Source organism: Cetorhinus maximus, chromosome 11 (genome assembly GCF_964194155.1).
Source record: "Cetorhinus maximus chromosome 11, sCetMax3.hap1.1, whole genome shotgun sequence".
Classification (NCBI taxonomy): Eukaryota; Metazoa; Chordata; class Chondrichthyes; order Lamniformes; family Cetorhinidae; genus Cetorhinus; species Cetorhinus maximus.
In genome coordinates this window covers 51,587,959-51,610,581 of record NC_135889.1, presented here as the reverse complement: position 1 = coordinate 51,610,581, position 22,623 = coordinate 51,587,959, and the positions used below count along the sequence as shown (strand labels likewise).

The window sequence follows — 22,623 nt, the reverse complement described above, 5'->3', positions numbered from 1 at the left end:
GAGGATATGGGTCCCAGTCCTGTTGGGGTACAAGCTGTCCAGCTTGTACATGTCCCATCTTCCCCAGAATCGGTCCCGATGCCTGAAGAATCTCAATCCCCCCCTCCTTCCACACCATCTCTCCAGCCACAAATTCACCCGGTCTATTCTCCTATTCTTCATCTCACTAGCACGTGGCACTAGGAGTAATCCTGAGATTACTACTTTTGAGGTCCTGCTTTTTAATTTATGTCCTGGCTCCCTATATTCTGTTTGCAGGACCTCATCCCTCTTTTTACCTATGTTGTTGGTACCGATATGGGCCATGACCTCTGGCTGTTCACTCTCCCCCCCTCCAGAATGTCCTCCAGCCACTCAGTGACACCCTTGACCCTGGCACCAGGGAGGCAACATACCATCCTGGTGTCACATCTGCGGCCGGATAAATGTCTACATGTCCCCCTTACGATAGAGTCCCCTATCGTTATTGCTCTCCAACTCTTTTTTTCTCTCACACCCCCCCCCCCTCCCACCCCCAATACAGCTGAGCCACTCTTGGTACCATGGACTTGGCTCTTGCTGCATTCCCCTGAGAAACCATCTCCCCCAGCAGTATCCAGAATGGAAAATCTGTTAGAGAGGGAGATGGACCAAAGGTACTCCTGCACTACCTGCCTAGTGCTTTTACTCTGGCTGTCACCCATTCCCTTTTCTTCCTGTGCATGCTACCTGCGGTGTGACCACCTCACTGTATGTGCTATCCACGAAGATCTCAGCTCCACCATATTTTTATTTTTGTACAAAATCAAAAATCCTGGGACTGTCCAGGTGTTGAGTTGCTAGGTTTATTTTTACTCTCAGGATAATTAAATGCTGAACTTTAATTGAATTTAACTGAACTCCAATATTTTGTAGCTCAATTAGTCTTTAATCTCCTTCTGCCATGTACTGATAAGAGAACATTTCCCTAACCAGTTGATGGGAATCCCATTGTTTTAGAAAGTAATATTTATTAAACCTTCTGGCCATGTTTCATAATTAGTGTGGTTTTGGTAAAACTCAGTGCCACGTTTTGAGGGAAATAAATGGATATGATGACTATCCTTTCATCCCATGGGCCTGGATTTGAGCCTACCAAACAGAACAGAAACATTGGCCGAGTTCTGCCGCAAGCATCGAGACCCTGACCTTGGGACTGTTTTTATGTTCCTAACCTGCACCCCTCAGAGCACCTGCCAGCTTAATTTTATGGGAGGTGGACAGTTTGTAAGCCACCTCTGTGTTTGTAGTCCAATTAAGAATGATGGGTGGGCTGTGGAGGCAGGAGGGCCAATCAGAGCACCCAAGCAGCTCCACAGTGAAGGCTATGTGCTATTGATCTGAATGTACCAAGGGAGGGCAGCATAAGATGGAGCTGGGATAATAATGCTGTTACAGGCTGTCAATCCCTCCGATCCAGCACTATCTGGTGGATTCTGCAGGTGAGGCACATCCATTTGCAAGACTTTGCAGACAGATGGCCTGAGGATTGCTAGGTTGGTGCTTCAAATTTAAAACTTCATATTCATCTCATGCCATTCTGACCTCCCACTCCTCTGTTGCCTCCTCTGAGTCAAGCTGCAGAAATAGTCAGGGTCCCCTGTATTTTTGGCAAAATTACAGCCTATTCAAGAAATCTCTGTTCATTACATCAGTAATTGCCATAACTATGTGACCTCTGCTGCCACTTGCATTACCATTGGTTGTTGCGCTTCCAGTTCCAGGAAATGTACAAGGAGACACATTAGGGAACTGGCCTGACACTATTTCTAAATTTCCTAGCTCGCTTTTCCCCCCACCACCCCCAACCTCCAAAGTTGCCTCGATGGGGCTGGGAAAATTCTGCCCATAATTAGTCTAATTTCTAGCGGGGATCACATTAAAATACGTTTAGGCTAATCACAGAGTTTCTATCTATTTTACTTTGAGTCAACACCAAAACAAATACTGTGTCTGAAGTCAAACTTTTGCATTTGCTTGCATTGATTTTGCTAAGGAAATTCACTAAAGATTTGCTAGAGATATATTGACAAATCACAAATATCAATTAACCTTAGCAGATCCTGACCACATCTGTTGTATGTATGTAGTTGTAATAAATTGTATAACCAGTATAAGGTATTTTATATCATAGTTTATCAATGTTATCTGCAACTAAAAGTTAGAATATGTCTTCACCATTTTTCAGTGGTGTCCTCCCTGTCGTGCACTTTTACCTGAACTGCGTAAAGCTTCCAAACAATTGGTTGGTCAACTTAAGTTTGGAACGTTGGATTGTACAATTCATGAGAGTTTGTGTAACACAGTGAGTATGAACATTTTTCATACTATTATTTACCAACAATGAATTACATTTAAATAGCATATTTAATATAAAAAATGGCCCAGAGTACTTCAGAGTTGTATATGTAAAAAAAAGAAAGTAGATGGAATGACCAAGCACTTGATGAAACAGCTGGATTTTAAGGAATTTGGAAAGGCATTCCCTACAAATGGAATTCCACAGTACAAGGCTTAGGCAGCTGAAGGCACAGCAGCCAATGGTAGGGGTGGGAAATGAGATAAGGGTGTTTATCAAGAGCAGAGTTTTATAGAGCTGGTTTTGATGAGTCTGGGTAGGTTAGAAATTAGGAGGACTAAAGTCATAAAGAGACTTTAAACAATAGTTGAGAACTTTTCAATTTGAGGCCGTTAAGAATATAAGAAATAGGAGTAGGCCATTTAGCCCTTTTGACAGTGTTTCGCCATTTAACAAGGTCATGGCTGACCACCTTCCCCATCCTAATCTTCCTGCACTATCTCAATATCTCTTAGCACCAAAACTCTATTGTCCCTGTCTTAAATATACTCAACAACGCTTTAAGTGAAGAAATTCCTTTTCATCTCGTTCCTAAATGACTAACTCCTATTCTAATACTTTGACTTCATGCTCTAGATTCCCCAGCCAGGAGAAACATTTTCCCAGTGTCTACACTTTCAAGCCCCGTTTTTTAAAAAAAATTATGTTTCAATTCGATTACCTTTTATCCTTCGAAACTCCAGAAAATATAGACATAGTCTACTAAATCTCTCCTAACATAATGACCCCTGCATCCCAGGAACCAATCTAGTGGCTTCTTTTGGGGCACGTACGTCCTTCATTAGGTAAGAGGCTGGGAGTCGATGTAGACCAATGAAGATGGGAATGATTTTCCAATCTTTAGTTGAAGAAAATTGCAGGTCATCTAAAGCTGAATGTCAGACAAGCAGTCTACGACACATTGGCAGTGGAGGGGGTGAGAGAAATAGTGAAGAAGGAGAACAGGTGTCTTCAACATACATACTGAAGCTGACCCATGTCTGTGGTTGATGTTGCCAATGTGCAGCGAATGATGAGGGAACCAAGGTTAGATCCTTGGAGCCTAGAGATAACTGGGCAGGAAGAGAAGTTGTTATTGCTGGAGGTGTTCTGACTTACAAATCAAATGAACAAGAGCATCCGCTGAACTGATTAATAGAGGAGAGGAATTGGAAGGGGGCGGTGCATCAAGTCATCAAGAAGGATGAGGAGAAATGACATACCAGTGTCAGAGAATTTCATTCTTGATTTTTGATTTAGAGTTGCTTCCCTGCAGTAGGAGGAGCTTAAAGCTGATTGGAGAGATTGAAAAATGGAGCTGCAGGGACGTTAGGCATGGATCTGGGAGATAACACATTTAATGACTTTGCAGAGGAAAGGGTAGTTAGAGATGCTGAAGTTATTTTCAAGGAAAGAGGGGACAAGGGTGTGTTTTTTCAGGAGGGAGATTATGCTGAAGATTTTGAAAGGGAGAGAGCCCATTTATAGTGTCAGTTAGCATTAGAGCCAGGAAGACGAAGTTGGATATTCAGTTTAGTGAGAATAGAGTCAGGGGAGCATGAGGTAGGTCTTATGGACAAAATGAGCTTTGAGGTAGTGTTGAGGGGATGGGAGAGTGGTGAGGGAGTGTGGGGGATGCAAATGGAGAATCTAAACAGAGATAGCAGTTTGGGGAAGGAGGCCCTGTGGAGAGGTTTAGCTTGTTTAAAAAAGTTAAATTAAAGATTAATAATTCTTGTATTGCTGTTTTAGCATGGTATCCAAGCTTATCCAACAACATTAATATTCAACCAATCCAATGTCCATGAATATGAAGGCCATCATACAGCTGATGAACTTTTGGAGTTTATTCAGGTATGAAGTTTTTTACAACAGTGATTTGCTTTAATACTTATTTTTAATTTTTCCACTCATTTAATTGATTATTTTGTTTACCTTTTGATTAGGATCTCATAAACCCCTCGGTAGTTGCACTGACACCAGACAACTTTGAAGGTTTAGTTAGAAGGAGAGCACAAGATGAAATTTGGATGGTGGATTTCTATGCTCCGTGGTGTGGCCCTTGCCAAGCTTTAATGCCAGAATGGAAGAGAATGGCCAGGGTAAGAAAAATATTCTCACTCTGCACCCACTCAAAAGGTAACCTGAGAATGTTGTGGTCTGATTTTCAATTTAATTGAGGAATCCTGTAGAAAGACTTTGCTTCAAACTATTTTCTCCCAAACCGAAGTAAATTGATCATTGCTAAACATGAGTTTCCTATTCAATAAATGGTACAAACTTATTTGAAAAATGCTTTATATATTCTGATCAGTTGAAAACTGATTTTGAATTTCATTGCATGCTTAGACCAAAATTACATCAGAAGTGAGTGGGAGTGATATAATACAATATTGTATTCAGTATTGCCGAAAAAAGAGACATGTTATTGAAGCTTTTCGTCTTGCACTCATCAGGATAGCAGGGGAGCTATCCTAATGAGTGCAAGACCAAAAGCTTTGATAGCATGTGTCTTTTTTTCAGCAATACTCAAGTTCTGTACCCCAAATGACTATATTACATTGACAAATTGCATTGCCCAAATTTGACCAGGATATGCTCATTTTGACTGCATGGAGTACACCTCCATTCAAAAAAGACAATGACCAGATTTTTGCCAAGATGGGGAGCCCTTTTAAATTGGCAAACAAGACAGACACAACCTGATCCCAGGAGTCCCGCCCCCATTCCCATTTCCAGTAGTTTTTGCTGGTGTGGGATATGGCTGCAGGCCGTCAGCCTGCAACTAGCACTACCACCCTTGCTGGCTTCATTGCGGGGCCAGGCATTTTAAACCCACCCCCCCACTGCAATTTTAGTGGAGTTTAGTCCTTTCTGTTATTAGACGTGGTTCATGGAACCACAGAAGAACCTAGTCCCAAGTGGCCAGCCCCAAAAAAAAGCCACCCTCTCCTGAAATTCTTTCATTGACAGGCTATGAAATACAAAAAAAAAACTTTTGGTTTTAATAGTTGGACACTATATTGTAAATTAGATTTTTTTTTTTAAGCAGTGATTGATTATAGGCCTCTGTTGTAAAGGTAATTTGGCCATTGATTAGATTCACATTGTGTAAGTGTTGAGATGCATAAGAGTACTTTTCCAATTGGGAAAAGTGCTGCTATGCGTTCAAACTGAAGAAAACAGTCCTTGTGGACTCTAGTGTCATGATCTCAAGTGATTTATATGCCTAGAGCCTTTTTAAATTGAAAAAGCTTTCACTTAGAGAGAAAAAGCAGACACCTACCTCTGGATTGCATTGATTTAACAGGTCATCTGATATAAGTTAGAAAAAAAACATCTGTTTTGTCAGTTTCAATAGCCTCCATTGTTTCCATTTGAAAGGGTTTGTTTTGATAGCTGAGGTCATTGTGAATGCTTGGCTGGGTTTCAAAGTCTACAGAACAACTTATCTCAGTAGGGCCTGGGGGTATAGGAAAAGGCATGGGAAATATGAGGAAGCATGGAGGGCATGTGGGGTGGGCAGGGGGTTTGAGATCCTGATGTTCATCATTACAAATGGGCCGATGTCTCACTCAACAAAAGTGGGTGTTCCAGCCTGCCAGCCTCGCCACCTGCCCGCTGCCGCCTCATGCCTCCCTCCTGAGGCGGTGAGCCCAACTCCTTCCTTCCTTCGGCTTTCCAAAACAAAAATATGGTGGGCAGGGCTTTTTTAAAGGACACGAGTCTGCCGAGTTGGAAAGTTTCCTGACTTGACCTCTTCTCTCTTCTTCCGTGAAAATCCAGTCCGACGTAATTGATTGCTTTTTATTTCACGCTTTGCCATTAAATGATTTTGAGTTGACTTAATAATCGTGAATATTTGTATCAAATAAGTTGCATTAAATGATGTGACATTGTTAATGGTGGAATTGCACATGTTCTTTCCTGATATATACATTTAGGTCAGCATTTAGTGAGTCTGTTATCAGTCCTATGTTCCTAAGTTACTCTTGAAAGGGTCACGTACAACGTATGTGTCACGTTTACACCTGATAGGCTCAACTATCATATCGATTTAAAAGCAACAGACTAGTTCATAAAGAATCTAAACAAATGCCAATGTCCAGGCACAGAACTGTTTCAACAGAGCTGTTTAAACGATCAGTTAATGAATTGGAGAAGCTTACTTTGGTACATGTGAAGAGAAGTTGAGAGTGGCACTCAAGACATTACGTATGCAGTGTTAAGCAGATGATTTCACAGGACCAATAGGACAGGAAATCAAATCTTCCTGTGGCATGTGGAAAGTTCTGAAGAGCTGGCATTCATTCAAGCTTCTCCATGGAGATTAGAAGAAGAAAAACATTTTGGGATACGATTCAGCCTGGCAATTCCAATGAAATATATCATGTTTGTTTAAAAGACTTTGTGAGCATCTTAAACGAAAGTCAATAAACTTCCTACGTCAATGAGTTATGTATTTTGATAAATACTTTTCAACCACCTAAAACTGATGCTTCCTGTAGATTTCACTGTAGCCAAAATTTTCCAAACTTTTTACATACTGATGCTTAAGTAAAGATGGCTTCTCTTTGTAGATGCTGAATGGAACAGTCAACGTAGGCAGCATGGACTGTCAGAAGTACTATTCTATGTGTCAGAAAGAGCATGTGCAGGCATACCCAGAGATCCGACTCTACCCACTGAATACTAATAATGCTTACAAGTACCAGTATGTATCATAAAAACTTCTTTAATTGTGTCTTTTTTTAACCTACTTATAATTTATAGTTAATTTAACTTCTTGCAAAGATCTCCATTGTTATGCCTTATATGCGGCTTGCAATCCCTAATCCTTACTTACTTCCAGGTTTGGACTCCTGCTAACTTTGAGGCATGTGTTGAATATGTTTTACATACCTACTTACCTGCCCAAAATAATGAATGTATAAGAAAGACTGGGTAGCACAGTGGATTAGCATACCATCTTTCACTTCTGGAAAAATTAATTAATCCAACTTGGACCAATGGGGTGAAAATGTACACTTTGTGGTGGTTGTAAGGGTCTTAGTGCATTAACTTTAGGATGATCTGTATTTTAGTGGGTGTAAGCCTAGAACACACAACTACCATTATTCAGCACAAAATTCATATGTTCATTCAGGGACCATAGGATTGGGTACTGTTGAAAATAGAGATGTTGCACTGTTGTAATATTTTTGTTCTTCTGAGATTGAGGCAGAGAAAGAGCTTTGCTGGCCTATAAACATTTACCGGGTAGGGAAAGTTTTGAAAATAATGGAGAAGGTAGCCAGGCAGAATTGGGATAGCTTTTCAGAAGGCCAGAGCCAGTGGAGCTTGGGAGGCCAGCTAGAGGGGCATGGGAAAAGTCAAGCCTTAGAATATTTGGGGGATAAACTTGGGTTTTGTCAGTAGATGAGAGAAATAGAGCAGAAGCAGGGAATATTATGGGGGTATAAAAGAACAGTTTGATAATGTAGCAGATAGGAGAGAAAGTTGAGCTCAGGTTTGGGCAAGACACCATATCAGAGTTAGCTTGAGATGGTCACTGGACCAGCTGATATTCTTGAGAACAGGTGTTTGGAGATGCAGAAAGAAGCTAAACATAGCCTTGGTTTTGGTAACATTCCAGCTACAGAAGGCTATGGCTCATCTGGGTACTCATATCACAGACAATTTCAGAATGTTAATTAAATTCAAAAATTACATCCTCTGCAACTTTTGACATGGTTGACCACATCATCCTCCTCCACCCCTTCTCCTCCATTGTCCAGCTGAGTGAGACTGTCCTTGCCTGGTTTCACCCTTGCCTATCCAGTTGTAATAATTTTCCTGCAATGACTTCTGTTCTTGCTCCCACATCATCACCAGTGGAATCCTGAAAAATCAGTGCTTGGCTGCCCTTCATGGATTCAGCCAAAGACATGATGCTAGGCTGCACATGTATACTGACGACACCCAACGCTTACCACCATTCCTTGCCTTTGTATTGTCAGACAGCTCCTCAGTTAACCAACCAACCCTGGATGAGTCACAATTTCTTATTTCCTCTTTGACCCTGAGCTGAGCTTCTGACCCTAAATCCTCTGCATCATGAACCTGCCTGCTTCCACTTCTGTAGCATTATCCACTTCAGCCCATCTCCTGCTAAAATCCTTAAATGTGTTTTGCTACCTTCAGACCTGATTATTCCACTAATTATGATCCCACTAGGGACCTATAACTTCTAAGAAGAGATTTGAATTTCTGGTAAATAGCTGAAAGAGTGGCACGACAAGATTTCACGTTTTAAAACTGTTACTATAACAAATGACCAGAAGCACTATTGACTGAACACTATTTTGTTTTTGTAGGCAGCTAATCCTTTAAACTAGAGAGAGGAATTTTACCCTTTTATACCTTTTACACATCACACTTTCTATGGAATTACAGTCCTTACAGCAAACGGTTCGCAGTTACCCCCAGCATCCAGTGAGCTTCCATATCCCCACTTTGCTGAGTAGTAATTTCAAGTGACCATCTCCAGGCGCTTGCCTCAGTTTTCAAAGAGTTGCTTAAGTCCACTGCCAGCAGTAAACCCTGTTCTGATGATTTTTCCCTCCCACCCCCCTCCCCTGACATGCCAGGGCGAATCTCAGAATCCTCAGATGACTGCAGAATGCATCTCTTCAAATAGAGAGTATCTCCCTCCCATATCCAGCTGTGGTAGCTCACAAAGCCAAGCAGCCTCTTCACTCTGCTGACTATATAGAACTACTGTCTTTCTTTGATATTCATAGATTTGAAATAAATGGACAATTTTTGCAGCACAACTGTTTACAACTGGTATCTTCAATGCCTTCCTGGGACTTTGGGAGACTCAGTCTATCCTTTGTAAACTCAGAGACTGGTGTCATTGTCTCCAAAACATAAATACCTTGCACCACCTTCTCAGTAAAACGGTCTAAATCTTTCTTTGGTCTCTAACAATCAAGCCACCCAGGCTTACTATCCGGCAGACTGCAAAACAGGTCACAACCCCCTAAATTTAAATCTACGGTTCCTAAACATTTCATTCTGAGTCGGATATCAAAATGTTCCACCAGGGTGAGGTTATAACTGAAAAGAGACTTTTTTGAGAGTCAGGAGAAATTTTATAGGAGAACATGACAAGGGAGTTATGTGGAACAGCGAGGTGGAAGGAAGAGGGAAGATTAGGTGGATGCTCAAAGGATACAGGTAGATGAGATTGGGAAATTGGCCTTTGTGGAACAAGATAGAGGATGGAGGTGGAGAGATATTGCAAGTGTTACAGAATGGGGCAGTTTGAGTGACGTTTGGAAAATGGCAGTGGAAACTACTCAGTAAGTGTGATCGAGGTTGAGGACTGAAGAGCATGAGCTAGATAATAGGTTATATGTAGGACTAAAATAAGGCCATGAGGAGGGACACGGGGCAGGGTTGGGAAGAGGTTGGAAGGAGAGCAGAGTTGCACGATTCTAGGATGATAGCCATAGTGCATGCAATGGAGCAGCAATATAGCAGAGTTCATACCAATAGCACTAAATGTAGTTCAGTTGTAAGGGGAGAAGTCTAGAGACAAATGGACTGTGTCTACTGTGATGTCAGATGATAAATTTACTGTATTGTCAAAATTACATGTTTCTATCTGTTTCAGTTTGGCTTCTGATCCAATGTCTCACTGTGGATGTCAGGTGTCGGGTGGCTTCAGGTTGTTTCAAAAGTTAATCTGAGAGCCCAGTGTGTAAGGATAGAGGGAGCAATGTTTTGAGAAATATAGAGTCAGGAGATGTGATGTCCAGAGTTTACAAGGAGGCTGGAGAAAATCCAGGATCTGTGAGGAAGTTTCGAAAAGATCCAAGGTTGCTATGGAGGGGTTCTTGTGTGGGAAGGAGATGAACTATTGTCTACAGAGGCTTGGAGCAGGTCTGTAGCCTGTAAGACATCCCTAATATAGAACAAGGGATGGGTGGAATAAGATTAAATATGAGGGCAGATCTCTTTGGGTCAAAGTTGGGGGAATCTAAGCTTTAGGAGACTCTGGTGAATGCTTAAGAGCAGATTCGTGTCTAGAAAAGCTGATGACATAAACTTCTTTATTTGGAACGAACGGACAAGAATTTCCGAGGAGTGATAATCATAGTCTGATTGCCACTCCACTCCTTTTTACTTACCCATGTCAAGAGCTGCACGTTCCTTGCCCGCTCTTCTCCCAGGCCTGGTGAGAAATGTGCAGTGCACCTGATTCCCAAATCCTTCCAGTGCAGGGCAGCAACGTCAGGGGAAGTGAAGCCATACCCCCTTTATATGGCACTAGCTAGTTGACGGGGTGTGGGAGTAGTCGGGGTGGGTTAGTTGGAAGGTTGGGGAGGGTGCTCGGGAGTTGGGGAATAGTTCTGGAGTTGGGGGTGGTTGGTAGGATGATCTGGGTGGGTGGAGGGGTAGCCGGAGTGCTGAGGGGTCATCTTGGGGGTGGGGGGGTAGTCGGGGTGTAGTTAGGGGGTCAGGAGGGTAGTCGGGAGTCCTGTGGGGGCTCAGGAGAGTGGTCAGTACTATAGTTACCCAGGAATTAGAGATGGTTTTAATCCTTTTAACTTCTCCTGGGTTATTATTCTGCCAAGAGAGTTGGAACCATCCAAAGTCTCTATTTAAAAAAGAGTATTGGGTGGTTCCCAGTGCAGGGTAATCGCTCATCGGAAGCTTAAATTTCTAGGGCAATTGCCAATCAGTCCTGCATGGGGACTTCCAGGAGGATCCTCCAGTGCATCCTCTGGGGTATGAACTCTCGGAGATTGGAAGTTCTGGGTCAAAAAGTTCAAAGTCCCATCAAGTATGGGCAACTGTGTCGGACATCGGTTGTTCTGCATCTAATACGAACATACGAAGGAGGAGCAGGAGTCGGCCACTTGGCCCCTCGAGCTTGCTTCACTATTCAATAAGATTTGTTCTGATTTTAACCTCAACTCCACGTTCCTGCCTACTCCTGATAACCTTTCACCCCCTTGCTTATCAGGAATATATCTACCTCTGTCTTCAAAATATTCAAGGACTCTGCTTCCACTGCCTTTTGAGGAAGAGAATCCCAAAGACTTGGGTCCCTCTGAAAGAAAATGTCTCCTCATCTCTGTCTTAGATGCGTGACCCCTTATTTTTAAGCACTGATCTCTAGTTCTAGATTCTCCCATAAGAGGAAACATCCTTTCCAAATGCAACCTGTCAAGATCCCTCAGGATCTTGTACGTTTCAATCAAGTCGCCTCTTTTAATCTTCTAAACTCTAGTGGCTACGAGCCTAGCTTGTTCAACCTTTCCTCATAAGACAACCCTCCCATTACAGTTATTAGTCTAGTAAACCTTCTCTGAACTGCTTCAAATGCATTTACATCCTTCCTTAAATAAGGAGACTAATACTGTACACAGTACTCCAGATGTGGTCTCACCATTGCCCTGTATAACTGAAGCATAACCTCCCTACTTTTCTATTCAATTCCCCTCACAATAAAAGATAACATTCTACTAACTTTCCTAATTACTTGCTGTACCTGCATACTACCTCGGACACCCAAATCCCTCTGCATCTCAGAGGTCCTGCAATCTCTCAACATTTAGATAATATGCTTCCTTTTTATTCTTCCTGCCAAAATGGACAATTTCACATTTTCCCACATTATACTCCATTTGCCAAATCTTTGCCCACTCAACTACCCTGCCCATATCCCTTTGTAGCCTCCTTAAGTCCTCTTCATAACTTACCTACCTACCTTTGTGTTATCAGCAAATTTAGCAACAATACCTTTGGTCCCTTCATCCAAGTAATTCACATAAATTGTAAAATGTTGAGGTCGCAGCAAGTGATCCCTGTGGCACACCACTCGTTACACCTTGTTGACCATAAAATGACCCATTTATGCCTAGTCCCTGTTTCTGTTAGCTAGCCAATCTTCTGTCCATCTTCTACCCACTACACCATGAACTTTTATTTTCCTCAATAACTTTTAATGTGGCACCTTATCAAATGACTTCTGGAAATCTAAGTACAGTACATCCACCGGTTCCCCTTTATCCACAGTGCATGTTACTTCTTCAAAGAGCTCCAAAACGTTGGTTGAACTTGATTTCCCTTTCACCAAATCATCTTGACTGTGCCTGATTACCTTGAATTTTTCTAAGTGCCCTGATATAACGTCTTTAATAATAGCTTCTAACATTTTCCTTCTGACACATGTTAAGCTAACTAGCCTGTAGTTTCTGCTTTCTCTCTCCCTTTTTTGAATAAAGGAGTTGCATTCACTATTTTCCAATCTAATGGGACTATCCCCAAATCTAGAGAATTTTGGAAAATTAAAACCAACACATCAGCCATCTCACCATCCTAAAAGAAGTGGCTAAAGTCCATCAGGACCCAGGGACTTGTCAGCCCACAATTCCAACAATTTGCTCAATACCACTTCCCAGGTGATTGTAATTTTCTTGAGTTCCTCCCTGCCTTCCATTTCTGAGATGTTACTTGTATCCTTTAGAGTAAAGACTGATGCAAAATACCTGTTCAATTCATCTGCCATATCCTTATTTCCATTATTAATTCCCCAGACTAATAGCAAAACAATTTCTGGTAATTGAATAATAAAAACAATGTGAACTCCAGTTAAGTACACTAACTTGTTTCCATCAACAGAAAATGCTGGAAAAACTCAGCAGGATCTAACAGCATATATGGAGAGAAAAAAAAAAGTTAATGTTTCGAAACTTTCTCTTCAGAGCTAAAGAGAAGTAAAAATGTGATTAAATTTATACTATTTAAGGGGGGGTGGAGCAGGTGAAGCTGAATAGAAGGCCAGTGATAGGTGGAGGCAAAGGAGAGATTGCCAGAGATGTCATGGACAAAAGGACAAAGGGGTGATCCTTTGGAAAAGGAAAAAAGATATCTTTTTTCCCACCCCCATCCCCTCCATCCGCCCCACACCCACAAGAGCCATCTGTCACATAAGAACTAGGAGCAGGAGTAGGCAATTCAGCCCCTCGAGCCTGCCCCACCATTCAATATGATCATGGCTGATCTCACTTCGGCCTCAACTCCAATTTCCCGCCCTCTCCCCATAACCTTTCAACCCATTACTAATTAAAAATCTATCTATCTCCTCCTAAAATTTATTCAGCGTCCCGGCATCCACTGCACTCTAAGACAGTGAATTCCACAGATTCACGACCCTTTGAGAAAAGTAATTCCTCCCCATCTCTGATTTTAAATCTACCAACCCATTAGCCTAAAACTATGGCCTCTCGTTCTAGAATGCCCCACAATGGGAAACATCCGCTCCACGTCTACTTTGTCTATCCCCTTTAGCATCTTATATACCTCAATTAGATTTCCTCTCATCCTTCTAAACTCTAGCGATAAGGCCTAAACTGCTTAATCTCTCCTCATAAGACAAGCCCCGCATCTCTGGAATCAATCTAGTGATCCTCCTCTGAACCGCCTCCAATGTAACCATATCCCTCCTCAAGTAAGGGGACCAAAACTGTGCACAGTACTCCAGGTGCGGTCTCACCAATGCCTTGTACAGTTGCAACAACACTTCCCCATTTTTATACTCTATTCCTTTAGCAATAAATGCCAAAATTCCATTTGCCTTCCTTATTACCTGCTGTACCTGCATTCTAGCTTTCAGCGATTCATGTACGAGGACACCCAGATCCCTCTGCACTGAAGCATTCTGAAGTTTCTCTCCATTTGAACAATAAGTCGCCTTTTTATTCTTCCAACCAAAATGGATAACCTCATACTTATCCACATTAAACTCTATCTGCCAAATTTTGGCCCATTCACCTAATCTGTCCATATCCATTTGTAAATTTCTTATTTCTTCATTGCAACTTACTTTCCCACCTATTTTGGTGTCACTTGTTCATATTGTTCTTTCCAGAGTGCTTACCCTTGTCCTGCTATAATCACATTCTGCTTTCTGACCTTAATGCCACCTTCAGCACCTCCTTTAGCCAGTACTGCTAATATTAACATCCCTTTGTCCTTTTGTCCATGACATCTCTGGCAATCTCTCCTTTGCCTCCACCTTTCACTGGCCTTCTATCCAGCTTCACCTGCTCCACCCCCATTAAACAGTATAAATGTAATCACATTTTTACTTCTCTTTCGCTCCGAAGAGTCATATGGACTCGAAACGTTAACTTTTTTCTCTCCACAGGTGCTGCTAGACCTGCTGAGTTTTTCCAGCGTTTTGTGTTTTTATTTCAGATTTCCAGCATCCGCAGTATTTTGCTTTTAACTTGTTTCCATCGTTTGGTTTAAGTTACAGCTTGTAACAGTTTCCTATTCCCCCCACAGTAGCTATTCTGGTTGGTCCAGGAATGCGGAGTCACTTGGGTCTTGGGCATTGGGGTAAGTTTCCATGTTTTGGTTGAATGTAAAGATATATTGCAAATTTTGAAAACAAGAGTTAAAATATTCAAATGCTTAACTGTTAGTCAGCAACCAGCTGATGATTAAAGATGGGAATTTAGTGCTGTAGTGCTTCAAATAACAGTGGAAACCGGTCAAGGTCACAATTCTCAGAAATTGCATTTATGTATCCTCAGGCAGACAGTTTTGGCCTTGGAGAGCTGCAAACAGATTCTGATACTAAAGCTAAAGGGTTTAAGTATGAGTATTATTTGTATAAATGTTGCCTACATTTTCTTGAGTTTGAGAGCTTGAGAGGTAATCCACTCATGTTTAAAATAATTGAGAGATTCAATAGGGAGGGTATAGAGAAATTATTTCTCTCTGGGTTGAATCTGGAGGAAGAAGCACAGCTTTAAAATTAGAGCTAGGCAATTTAAGCGTGAAATAGGAAGCACTTTCTCACACAAGGGATAGTGGAATCTGGAACTTCCTTTTGCACAAAAAGCTGCGGGTGTTGAGGGTAAATTGAAATTTCAAGACCGGGATCAATTGTTTTTTTTTGTGTGAAGTTATTAGGGATATGGATCAAAGGTGGATACATAGAGCTGAGATACAGATCAACTGCAATCTGATCATATGGCGCAGCAAGCTCAAGGAAATGAATGGAATGATTCACTGCAGTTCCCATGTAACTCTGCTTGCAACTGAGTGAAGGGCAAAATGTCACAGGCAATGAACTGTTGAAAACATTCCTTTGTTTTACCCTCATATGTTTCATTTGACCAACTTCTTTCACTTAACTTATCTTTTTCTTCTTTACCCAGATTTCTTCCACAAACCTCTATAGAATTAACACCAGAAGACTTTACAAACAAAGTATTAAAAGGAAAGGATCACTGGGTGATTGATTTCTATGCACCTTGGTGTGGCCCTTGCCAGAACTTTGCTCCAGAGTTTGAACTTCTAGCTAAGGTAAATATCATATGGTAGAAATTTATAAAGGTATGCTTAATGTTTTCAGAAAACGCCATTATTACCGGTGAAGCGTTTGGGCTTTCTACAACATCATTTTAACAAAATGAGAGAAGTGTCGCAAAAACGAATGCACAGACAATATGTGTACCTTACAGGAAGCATTTATTAAGTTTATAAACATATAAAATTATTTTAAAGCTATTAAAGGATGAAATGCATCCAAGGATAAGGAGAAAGAAGTGAGAGTGGAAATTGCAGAGACACTGGCCATAATTTTCCAATCTTCCTTAAACTCAGGGGTGATGTCAGAGGACTGGAGAATTGCAAATATTACACCCTTATTCAAACAGTGGTGTAAAGATAAACCTAGCAACTGCAGGCCAGTCAGTTTCAATGGTGGGGAAACTTCAGGACAGAATTAATAACCACACAGGCAAATGCGGATTAATTAAGGAAAGTCACAGATTTAACGGAAAATCGTGTTTAATTACTTTGCTGGAGTTTTTTGAAAAGGTAACAGAGAAGGTTGTTGAGGGTAATGCTGTTGATGTGGTGTACATGGACTTCCAAAAGGCATTTGGTACAGTGCCGTACAACAGACTTGTGAGCAAAGTTATAGCTCATGGAATGAAAGGGACAGCAGCAACATGGGGCAGAATTTTTAGCTCGGCGTGCAGGCACGCGCCCGACCCGCTCAAGTGTAAAATAGAGCAGGATGACGTAGGGCAAGCGTCCTGACGTCATCCCGTGCTCGCACGATATTTCAGTTGGCGGGTGGGCGCAAAATTCAGAAGCACGTCCACCGACAATTAAGAGGGCAATTAAGCCCATTAAAGTTCCAATTGTCCCCGATTTATCGTGGAATATCCAACCTTGCGGTTGGCGGACGGGTGAATCTGCTAGGTGGACTTTGCATTTTGATGAAACCTCATCCAAGGGCGGGATGAGGTTTCCATTATTAAATTTTTTTTTAAATGTATGGACTGAATTTTCATCATGTGTAGGTTCAGGTGCCCATGCTTATGTCATCGCCTGCCCTCCCCCCACCCCCACCCTGGCAGTGCTGAGCATTTCAGCGCATGTTTCATGCTGGCTGGCCTTTAATTGGCCAGCCAGCGTGAAATTGCGCTTGGGGGCCGATTGCAGGCAGCGGTCCATTCTCTGGCAGCTCTCAGTTCCCACTCTGACCTACAAATCCTGCCCCTAGATACAAAATTAGCTGAGTGACAAGAAACAAAGAGTACTGGTTAATGGATGTTTCTCGGGCTAGAGGAAGGTTCGTAGTGGAGTTCCTCAGGAATCAGTGTTGGGACCCTTTTCTCTTCCTGATACATATTAATGGCCTAGACCTTGGTTTACAGGGCACGATTTCAAAATTTGTAGATGATATGATACTTGGAAGCATTGCGAATAGTGAGGAGGATAGTGTAGAACTTCAAAAGGACATCGACAAGCTGGTGGAACGCGTGGACAAATGGCAGATAAATTTCAATGCAGAGACGTGTGACATGATTCATTTTGGTAGGAAGAACACAGAGAGACAATATTAAATAAAGGGTACAATTCTAAAAGGGCTGTAGGAGCAGAGGGACCTGGGTGTATATGTGTATATATGGATGTAATAAGTCATTAAAAGTGGTAGGACTGGTTGAGAATGCGGTTAATAAAGCATACAATATCTGAGGCTTTATTAATAGGGGCATAGTGTACAAGAGCACGGAGGTTATGCTGAATTTGTATGAAACAACAGTTTGGCCTCAGCTGGAGTACTGCATCCAGTTCTGGGGACTGCACATTAGGAAAAGATTGGAGAAAGTACAGAAAAGATTCACCAGAATGGTTCCATGGATGAGGAACTTCAGTTATGAAGATATTTTGGAGAAGTTGAGACTGTTTTCCTTGGAGAAGAGAAGGTTAAGAGGAGATTTTGATAGAGATTTTCAGAATTGTGAGGGGTCTGGACAGAGTAGATAGGGAGAAACCGTTCCCACTTGTGAAAGGATCAAGAATGAGAGGGCACAGGTATAAAGTAATTGGCAGAGGAAACAAGCAACATGAGGAAAAGCTTTTTCACATAGCGAGCAGTTAAAGTCTAGAATGCACTGCCTGAGTGTGTGGCGGAGGCAGGTTCAATCAAGGCATTCAAAAAGGAATTAGACTGTTATCTGAAAAGGAACGATGTGCAAGGTTGCGGGGAGAAGGCAGGGGAGTAGCACCAGGTGAATTGCTCATTCGGAGAGCTGGTGCAGACACGATAGGCTGAATGGCCTCCGCCTGCACTGTAACAATTCAGTGATGCTGAATAAAAAAGTGTTTACAAATTAGCAATTTATAAGTGACTCAAAGTGCAATGGAAAAAAATTTTTAAATCTATTTTTGGCATGTGGATGATGCAGGTTAGATAGTACTTACTTCCTATCCTTGGTTGCCCTGAAGGAAAAATAATTAACCACGTAATATAGCACTTGAATTATGCGTAGGCCAAACTGAGTAGTGGAAGGTTTAATTGCCTTGTAGGACGTGGTGAGCTAGTTAGGTTTATGATGACCTTTCATCTTTATGATGAGCTTTCCTCATATTTTTTGTCCATGCTATCAGTGTAGAGGATTACCATATTTATTAAATTCAGTTTCACAGCATACCATGATAGGATTGGAACTACCTAGTACCATAACCACTAGTCTACCATAACCCAATCTAAAATTTCATTTTAAATATATCTCTCACTTACTGTTAGTGTTCATTGGTAAAAACAGTTCCGCAATCAAGACAGGGCTATAATATAAATTCAATTTCCAAGTAAAGTGCTAAATAGCAGAAGTTTAACCCATCCTTGCAATCTCATATACCGTCCTTTGCTGCAGTCACTGAACAGTACAGATGTAAACCAGAGACATCACTGTAGCACACTTCCCTCATTTTATCAAAAGGATGGTGTGGAAAGACCAAAAGCTTTACCAGGAATAATATTGTTTTGCAAAAAATTTCAAGCAAGAGGCAACACACCTTTCTTTCCCCAGACATCTTGGGCAATCTCCGGTGGGCGAGGAGCCGATCCCCGCAGGAGAAGCGGGCCCTGCCGCCATTTTAAGTGGGCGTGCCAATTAAGGCCCGCCCAGCATGACGTCCAGCGGGAAGCGCCAAGCGCACCCTATGCAGGGGGGAGATTCCCTAAAAGCGAGAGTGTGCTCTTTTGCGCATGTGCACGAAAGAGCGCACATCTCCCTGAGGCTAAGTGCTGCCTCAGGGAGATCGCTGACACTTTTAAAAAGGTTAAAAATAGAAAAACAAAATCCTTAACATGTCCCCTTAACATGACAATGTCACATGAGATGGGACCTGTTCATTAATTACACTAAAACTTTATTAAACTTTTTAAAAATCCCTACATGAAACCTCATCCCGCAGGTGGGTGAGGTTTCATGTTTTTTCTATTCCCCGCCGGGGCAGGTCCTTTAATTGTTTCAATGATCCTGTCAATAGCCTCAATTGGCCATTGACAGGGTCGGCGGGTGCACAGCTGATTTTGCTGCGGGCCCGCCTTCCTGAAAATTTAAATGAGGCAGGATGACAACGGGTTCCCCCGACGTCATCCCGCGTCGGCAAGCAGGTCCCCCCCACTCGTTGATGGCAAAAGTCAGCCCCTTGAGTTTTTGGCTACCTGAAAATTGGGTTGTGTATTTTAACCGAAATTGCTATTTCATTAAGCCTGCGAGCATTTGGTTTTCCCTTCGTAGATTGTGATGAATGATATAAAACAAGCACAGGTTGTAGGAACCAGCAGCATTATAGATCAGTGGAGATAGTTTATAATTCTGCTATTCAGACAAGGGAGCAGATTTCTGTTTTGTGAATAACAGGCTGTTACCACTGTATGCTTACTCCTTATCAGACTCTATAGCCATCTGGGTATACTTTTATGCAGAATCTGCCTTCTTACTCCAAGGGCAAGAATTTTCGCTCGGTGGGTGGGCGCGCGCCCGACCCGCTCGAGCGTGAAATGACGTGCGTTGATGTCGGCCGAGCATGCCAACGTTAATGCACAGTCGCACAATAGTTTAGTTGACAGACACGCGCCAGAGCTGGCAGTGCACCCACCAACAATTAAAAGGCCTGTTAAGGCCAGCCTAATGGTTGGCAGATAGGTGAAAAGGTCAAGCGGCCTTTGCATTTTTTTGGAACCCTTATCCGCAGGTGGGAAGAGGTTTCCAAAAGCAAAAAAAAAATAAAAACTTTAATTTTTCATTAATAACATATCCCTGCTCAGGTGACAGAGTCACATGAGGGGACATGTTTCATTACATTTTTATTTTAAAAAATTTTTTTCATATCGCGTGCGAAGTTCGTGTGCGGCCAGCTCCTGGGCCCTCCTCCCCCACCCCCACCACCCCGGCACAGGCAGCGCTGAGCACTGCCGCTCGCATTTCACGCTCGGTGAGCCTTAATCAGCCCACCAGCATGAAATCAAGGTCCGGTGCCAATCACGGGCGGCGGTCAGCTTCCCGACTGCCCCGGCCGAGCCCGCCCGCCAAGGGCAAAATCCTTCCCTAAGCGTAAAAACAAAGGTTACTGTTCCAAAATAGGCTGCAGCGATATCCACAGTTATAAACGCGTTTTGAGAACTGTTTATCCATCCATTATTAATGTATGCAGTTCACGCTAATTATATAGGGAGTTGTAGTTGATGTAAAAATTATTGCATTACAAACTTTCAAATAATTTTTTCTATTGAAAATTCCACAAATGTGAAAATATCTTAAGAATTGTCCCACATTTGTAATAAAGTTATGTGCGCAACATGGATGTTAATTTCCTCACAGCTGGACTGCATTTTTGTATTTTCCCAGTCCAATCAACTGTCTTTATCCCTCTTGCTTAGGGAGTTTCATGAATGTTTACTAAAAATATATTCATTGAGCAGGACAGAATGTTGGTTGCAGCTAGGTATAAATCTCAATTTTCCTAAATTGCAATTACTCAACTTTTCATTGAAAGTGAACTTTGACTCAGCATGAGTGCTTGTTGTATCTATGCCTTATAGTACGTTGGTACTTGTGTATGTAAGAAAACTATTAATTATCAAAATAGCTGATAACTACCTTCATATATTGTGATTCTTAAATTAACTGCCCAGTGACACTTTAACAATACAATGGGGATTGTTACAAATAAGTAAACTCGAAGAAATGTAGAGTGCAGGGCTTCCTTTGGAACTTGTGCAAAATTGTGTTTTTTTAGCCGTATGTCTAATTAGACAGCCAGCTTTGTTATCGATGGAAGTAAAGAAAATGATCGTACACTATCCATTTAATACTGTTAGGAACTGGCAATTGGTCGTCACGCAGAAATATTAATTCTGTTTCTTTCTCCACAGATGCTGCTGACATGCTGAAAATTTTCAGCATTTTATGTTTACATTTCAGAATTCCAGCATTTGTAGCCTTTTTGCTTTTGTACATTAAATACATTTGTCTTTTTTTTTTAACAGTCAATCAAAGGCGAAGTAAAAGCAGGAAAGATGGACTGTCAGAATAACCCACATACTTGCCAAACAGCTGGCATCCGAGCTTACCCTACAGTCAAATTCTATCCATTCCAAGGAAAAAAGAAGGTAAACAATTGGGCCATTTCTTGCTGGAACAGGACATCATACAGAGCATGCCATTAGACTTTTCTCTGCACCCTCAGGTCAAAGATCTTTTGCACCATAACTTGCTGGAAGTGCAAGCTGATAACAGGGTGGTGAGAGCATCTGGACTGAGACCATAGTGAGCAGTGGGACCAACAGTGTATCTCCTTAACCAGTGAGATTTAAAGATTGAGAAAGGAACAAAAGAAGGCACATGAATTTCAGTCCAGTCAGGTACAGAAAGAGGGTAAGAAAGATTAGATTAAGAGAGAGAAAAAAAGAAACAAAGGAAAAGTAGGGGGGGAGGAATTAAATTGGACATTTTTAAAATCTTTTCACAACAATTTACTTCGAGCAGGAATACGGTTGAACAGTTTAATTTTTCACTTTCCAGGCCAGAGAAGTCTCTTTTCATTGCAATAACAATTATGACATTATTAAAATAGTACTCGCACTGTTCAGTTGAATTAAGGAAGATGGTTGTGGTTGTCGGAGGCCAGTCATCTCAGTCCCAGGATATTACTGCAGGAGTCCCTCAAGGTAGTTTCATAGGCCCAGCCATCTTCATCTGCTTCATCAAATACCTACCCTGCAACTTAAAATCAGAACTAGGGATATTCACTAATGATTGCACAGTGTTCAGTACCATTCACGACGCCACAGATTCTGGAACAGTTCTTGCCCGCATGCAGCAAGACCTAGCCAACATTTAGGCTTGGGCTGATAAGTGGCGAGTGACATTTTCACCCGTGCCAGACAATGACCTTCTCCAACAAGACAGAACGTAACCATCTCCCGTTGACATCCATTGCTGAGTCTTCCACCATCAACATCCTAGGGGTTACCTTTGACCAGAAACTTAATCAGACCAGCCAAGTAAGTACTGTATCCACAAGAGCAGGTCAGAGGCTGGGAATTCTGCAGTGAGTAACTTACTTCCAGGTTCCCCAAACCCTGTCCACCATTTATAAGGCACAAGTCAGGAATGTGATGGAATGCTTTCTACTTGCTTGGATGAGTGCAGCTCCAGCAACACTCAAGAAGCTTGACACTGTCAAAGAAAAAGCAGCCACCTTGTTCAATATCTCATCCGTCACCTTAAATTCGCTCCCTCCACCACTGGCACACAGTGGCAGCAGTGTGTACCATCTACACAATGCACTGCAGCAACTTGCCAAGGCCCCTTCGACAGCACCTTCCAAACCCATGACCTTTACCGCCTAGAAGAACAAGGATAGCAGACGTGGCAACACCTCCACTG

The 22,623-nt window shown here is 42.0% G+C and overlaps 1 protein-coding gene across 2 annotated transcripts in view; it reads left to right on the top strand.

The window, feature by feature from the left end:
- The window catches only part of dnajc10 (DnaJ (Hsp40) homolog, subfamily C, member 10), an 80,995-nt gene that overhangs the window by 51,604 nt on the left and 6,768 nt on the right, over positions 1-22,623 (top strand). For both annotated transcript variants that reach the window (XM_078551924.1, XM_078551922.1), the window contains exons 15-21: positions 2,207-2,323; positions 4,109-4,210; positions 4,303-4,458; positions 6,937-7,070; positions 14,702-14,755; positions 15,583-15,730; positions 21,222-21,344. In XM_078551924.1, coding sequence (XP_078408050.1) covers positions 2,207-2,323; positions 4,109-4,210; positions 4,303-4,458; positions 6,937-7,070; positions 14,702-14,755; positions 15,583-15,730; positions 21,222-21,344 — 834 coding nt within the window. The remainder of the gene's footprint in view (positions 1-2,206; positions 2,324-4,108; positions 4,211-4,302; positions 4,459-6,936; positions 7,071-14,701; positions 14,756-15,582; positions 15,731-21,221; positions 21,345-22,623) is intronic.